Source organism: Mus pahari, chromosome 5 (assembly GCF_900095145.1).
Source record: "Mus pahari chromosome 5, PAHARI_EIJ_v1.1, whole genome shotgun sequence".
Classification (NCBI taxonomy): Eukaryota; Metazoa; Chordata; class Mammalia; order Rodentia; family Muridae; genus Mus; species Mus pahari.
In genome coordinates this window covers 129,305,940-129,311,939 of record NC_034594.1, presented here as the reverse complement: position 1 = coordinate 129,311,939, position 6,000 = coordinate 129,305,940, and the positions used below count along the sequence as shown (strand labels likewise).

The 6,000-nt window shown below is 41.7% G+C and overlaps 1 protein-coding gene across 1 annotated transcript in view; it reads left to right on the top strand.

Annotated features, from left to right (window-relative positions):
* Axdnd1 (axonemal dynein light chain domain containing 1) overlaps positions 1–6,000 on the top strand; it is an 84,638-nt gene that overhangs the window by 44,021 nt on the left and 34,617 nt on the right. Inside the window, exons 14-15 of the mRNA XM_021199072.2 lie at positions 860–935; positions 2,972–3,206. Of these exons, the coding sequence (XP_021054731.1) occupies positions 860–935; positions 2,972–3,206 (311 nt within the window). The remainder of the gene's footprint in view (positions 1–859; positions 936–2,971; positions 3,207–6,000) is intronic.

Sequence of the window (6,000 nt, the reverse complement as noted above, 5' to 3'; positions counted from 1 at the left end):
TCTTCCTCCTCCTCCTCCTCTTCTTCTTCTTCTTCTTCCTCCTCCTCCTCCTCCTCTTTCTCCTCCTCCTCCTCTGCCTTCTCATTCCTTTTCCCTCTCTCTCCCTTCCTCCTGTCAGCAGCTGTTGGGGTTTTCAGGTTGCTTGCTCCTTTTTCTTTCAAGCTGTAATAAAATGATCTTCAAGCTTCAAAAAGACTATTAATTTTTTGGTTGTTTGTTTAAAAAGATGAAACAAATAGCCAGGCAGTGGTGGTACATGCCTTTAATTCCAGAGGCAGAGGCATACAGATCTCTGAGTGTGAGGCCAGCCTAGTCTACAGAGGAAGTTCCAGGGCAGCCAGGTTTACACAAAGAAACCCTGTGTTGAAAAACAAAACAAAACTAACAAACAAACAAAATAGTAAGTAATAAATAAAAATAGAAAAAACAAAACAAAACAGAAAAAAAACAAACAAACAAAACAAATCAACCCCCTCCAGCTTTCTCCTTGTAAGCAGCAGAGACCGGAAGGGGAGTCCCCTTAAGAAGCTGAGACTCCTCCTGAGCTGCTGCTGCCTTAAACATCCAGAGGCTTCCTGACCACTCCTGTAAGGTCTGCCAGTTGTACTCAGCAGGAGTTCTTATGAACACCTCAGTCTCAGTTTCTCAAAATAGGACCTTACTCTTCAAAGAGATACTCTGAGGGCTTCAAGCCCTGTAATTTGGTTAGTTAGAATCAGTTACTTGTTATAGAAGACCCACGAGGAGAGAGGCCATGCTGAAAGGTAAAAAGGTCGGGCTGCTGTTCATGTGTGAACTTGGGTTTTTTTCTCTGCATATACCTCATTCTGAGATCTTTCTTGCTCTATTCTTCTTCCAGTGGAAAAGATATTATAATCTCTAATAAGAAAAGCCCATTCGTCGTAGCCCTTAATGACTTCAAGGAGTATGAAAAGGTAAGACTTTCTCAAGTCAGTCTGGTTGTCCATTGCTGGCAGAGAGTGCCAGTGCCAGCACTCACCCACAGCCAAGCTACACGCCATCCTTTAAATGCTGTGTAAGGATGATGAACGACAGAAAATAAAGAAACAGCCTGTGAAATACGGTTAAACATTCCAGTTTGTGGGCTAAATGAACTTAGGCTGTGTGGTGAGTGTGCCTCTGATCCTTAATAAGTACCCCGTTACAAGTACCATTTCTGCTCCCCTTGAATAGAGCTTTTGTGTAAAGGACAAATGGGACTTTTAAAATTAATTACTTTTTATAAAGCATGGGAAAATACACATAGCATAAGGCTTTGCCTTTTTTATTTATTTATTTATTTATTTATTTATTTATTTTTGGTTTTTCGAGACAGGGTTTCTCTGTATAGCCCTGGCTGTCCTGGAACTCACTTTGTAGACCAGGCTGGCCTCGAACTCAGAAATCCNCCTGCCTCTGCCTCCCNAGTGCTGGGATTAAAGGCGTGCGCCACCATGCCCGGCTAAAAATATAAGCTTTGCCTTTTAACCACTGAAGTGTATAGGTCAGTGGCATGGCGCATAGTCACACTGCTCGCTACCTGTGCCAGCCTTCAAACTGAAGTGCTACTCATTAAACAGTAGCTCCTGGTGTTTGCTTTCCCTCACCTCTGGCAAGCATAATTCTGCTTTATGAATAAGATGATTCTAGTATTCGTCCATTTATGAATGGCTAATTCCCCTCAGCATACTGCCTTCAAGGTTCATTCATGTTTCAGCACTGACTCCCTTTTGAAAGCCAAGCTATATTTTATTGTGTATGTCACACAATAAAATATGTGTATATAACAGTTTATGTATATATTATAGTTCCACACATTATTAGGATGATTTTTTTTAAAGTTTCAAGCTTTGAAAATATATTGTATTAATTAAGTCACCATTATGATGGCCAAGGATATGTTATAGTACCACTGAGCCTGACACATTCAAGGCTCTGGTTCAAGCATCAGTACCACACACACACACACACACACACTCACACACTACTGTTAGGCATCAGTACCACACACACACACACACACTCACACACTACTGTTAGGCATCAGTACCACACACACACACACACACAACTGTTAGGCGTCAGTAACACACACACACACACACACACACACACACACACACACACTACTGTTAGGCTATAGTACTGGGACAAAGGAAATGTATAACGACATTGAATTCATGTAGGAAGGAGTATCAAATTCATGACCTAGTGGAATCTCATACAGAGCTCAGGAAGTGATTTGTATGTGTGTGTGCTTTTGAGATTAGGACTTGAGTAGCCCTCTCTGATCTTGAACTCACGACGTGGCCAAGAACACACTGGAGTTCCTCCCACCACCCTTGCCTTCTGGCACTGGGATTACAGATGTAATCTGTAATTCCTCTTGTTTTAGAATGACTTGATTGTAATCATTTTAGGACTGACGATATCTACCTTTCTATAGACAGATTTTAGGGATTTAGTTGGCAGTTTTGACATGTATAGATAAAACAGAAAAGTGCTTTACTAGGAAAAATAATAATTCTTACTTACTTATTAAATACTCTGTCAGGATGAACACACAATCTACACATCATCTTATTCTTTCTGACAGCTCAAGATGGAGATTTAATGATTTTCACCTCCCACATTCCAAAACTGAAGCTTAGGAAGGGAGTTAAGTGCATTACCATAGGCGGTGAGCGCCAGAGTGAGCACTTGAGTGTCTCTAACCCCAAACTTTACAAGAAGTGCACTGACAATGACAATAACCCATGAGTCTCCAGAATGCCAGAGAGTCACGGAGGATGGACGCTTGAGGCAGACTTTGGTTGGTGATGATGATGATGATGATGATGATGATGATGATGATGATAATGATGATGATATCTAGTCATATAATAAATCTAATGATATTCTTTTTAAATATAATATGATAATATAATAATAAATATAATAATAGTACTATTCTCTCTGCTTCATGTTCTAGATGCTGGAGGAGGAAAAAGATAAATTTACAGGGGATTTTCTTTTGTCCAGATATGACTCTCTCAAAGTGATTAAACGCTTACAGGAAAACTGGACAGACATTGGGTTTGGGATACTTAGTCGCCATAAGAGTATGGATGGGTTGTTGCCACCAGAGCACGAGTACATGGAAGATATCGTAAAAAGCATAAACAAATTCTACAGAGAATATGAAATAAGAATAAATGGTGACAATGGTAAGCAAAACAAGAAAATGAAATTTCTTGGCAATGTAAAGACTCTTAACAGTAATCACAGTGTTGAATACCATTAAAATTCAAAGAGTTCATTAGAAATTAAAGTTTAAAATTTAAGTATGAACTGTCACAGTTTTATCAAGAAAATAAAGCACTGAGCATCATTTTTCTGAGATATAGTTTAATATGTAACATGATCCACATGTCTAAAGTGTGAATTCAAAATACACAGGCTTGTGCACCGATCACCAGTTGAGTTTACAGAATGTATTACACTTCATCAGGAGTCCTGCGTCCTGGATCTCTCATTTCCTACCCTTCCCCCCTTATCTCTACCCTATTTCTAGATCCACTTCCTGTCCCATACAGTTCCATTTGGGCTTTCCATAGGAATGAGAAATGTCTTGCACTCTTTCAAGCTTCTTTACATAGCATCATTAAGTTTCTATCTGTATTTACAACATGTGCCAATCTTTTATCCTACCCTCCCCTTATTTTGAGGTAGAGTATCTCTATGTGGCCCTGGCTGTCCAGAGATCACTATATATACCAGACTGATCTTGAATCCTTGTTGCCATCTCCTCCTCCTCCTCCTCCTCCTTTTCCTCCTCCTCTTCCTCCTCCTCTTCTCTTCTTCCTCTTCTTCCTCCTCCTCTTCCTCCTCCTCCTCTTCCTCCTCTTCCTCCTCTTCCTCCTCATCGTCCTCCTCCTCCTCTCTTTAAAGATATGACTTAGCCTCAAACTTGTAGTCTTCATGCCTCACCCCCAAGTGCTGGGCTTACAGTCACTTGCTACCATGGCTAGCCTTCCATCACTTTTATGACCAGATAGGTTGTATGAATATACCTGATTTTGTATATATTTTCAACTGTAGATAGACATTTGGGTTTGTGCCTCCTTTTTGTCTTCATTTCTCTTGGAGGGAACTCTTGGCTATTTGACTCTGTGTTTAGCTTTCTGAAGACTGCCACTGTTTCTGAGGTAGACACAATATTATATTCTCAGGAGCAATTGTGAGGCTCTGACGTTTCTGCTTCCCTTGTACCACTGTGGCCATCTCACTATGACAGTGGATGTGAAATACTATTTCATCGTGGTCTCGATTGGTATGCTCCTGACAATGAAGGATACCCAAATTGTTGTGAATCTTCTTGGCCAGCTGTCTTCCTTCTTTGGAAAAATACCCTTTCAAATTGCTTGCTTGCCTGCATGCATATGCGTGCATGTGTGTGTGTATATGCATACAAGTGTGTTGTCCTTTTACTATTAAGTACAGGAGTTCTTTTATTCCAAGCACAAATCACTTTTCAGGCACATGAGTTGCAAACATTTTCTCCCATTACATTGCCTCTTCAAGTTTTGGTTGGTTTTGCTCGGATGCAGGTCTATGCAGAGGTTAGACACCAGATCCCCTGGAACAGGTGTTACAGATGTCTGTCAGTTGCTATATGGGAGTTGGACCTGGGACCTCTGGAGCCACTGAGCTCTCTCACCAATCCAAGCCCCCTATTTCTTTGTTGAGTCATTTTGTAACACATCCCTAGCATGCATGTTACAAAGCCAGGTATGGTGATATGTGCTTTTAATCCCAATGCTGGGATCCTCCAGAACCCCAGGGCTCGCTGGCCAGTCTGTCTAACCAACTGGTGAGCTCCAGGCTCAGAAAAAGACCCCATCTAAACTATGTACATGGAGAACACTTGAGGATGGTGCCTAGTGTCAACCTCTGGCCTTTATGTACACACATAAACACAAGCAGACACCACACCATACATGCACACATCGCACTTGCATATTCATGTGTATCTGCAGATGGAGAATGTGGTAAGGCCTAGTGCCAGATGGCTTGCTGCAGACTTGTAGTGGGCTTTTCTGGACCCACCAGTGGTCAAATGACACAGAAACTTATTAATAACAAAGTCTGGCTAGCACTCAGCTTTCTGCCAGTGCAGCAACCAACAGAGACAGCCTTCACACAGTGTACAAGGTTATCCCAACACAGACTTCTCCCAAAGGTTTACTATTAATTTCCTATGAAATTATTTCAGGATATTAAAGAGGATATAATTCTTTCAAATTCATTCTGTGAGGCCACTCTTACTGACATGCAAGGCAGGAAACAAACAATTTAAAAAGCTATAGGTTCATATCCTTAAGAAACATAGTTGTAAAAAATCCTCACCTGAGTACTGCCAACACAAACAGCACATTAAAAATAGTTTTATTTTTAATATCCTGACTGCAGCTTCCCCTCCCTCCTCTCCTCTCTGCTCCTCCCAACCATGTCTCCTACCCATCCACTCCTCCTGTTTCTCTTCAGAAAAGGGCAGGCCTTCCATGGATATCAACCATCCATAGCACAGCAAGTTGCAGGAAGACTAGGCGCCTCCTCTAGTAAGGCTAGATGAGGCCCATTTATAAATGAGTATTCAGTAGGAGGGAAAAGGTCCCCAAACCAGGCAACAGAGTCTGAGATAGCCCCTGCTCTAACTGTTAGGAGTCCCACTGGAAGACCAAGCCACACAACTGTAACATGTGTGCAGATGGCCTAGGCTGGCCCCAGGAAGGCTCCCTGGTGGAAGGTTCAGTTTCTGTGAGCCCAAGTTTGTTGAATCTGTGGGGTTTTTTTGTCTTTTGTTTCTTAGGGTTTTTTGTGTGTGCTGTTTTTGACCCTTCTGGTTCCTAAAATCCTTCTTCCCCTTCTTCAGCAGGATTTCCCCAAGCTCCACCTAATGTCTGATTGTGGGTCTCTGCATCTGTCTCCATCACTTGCTGGGTGAAGCCTCTCTGATGA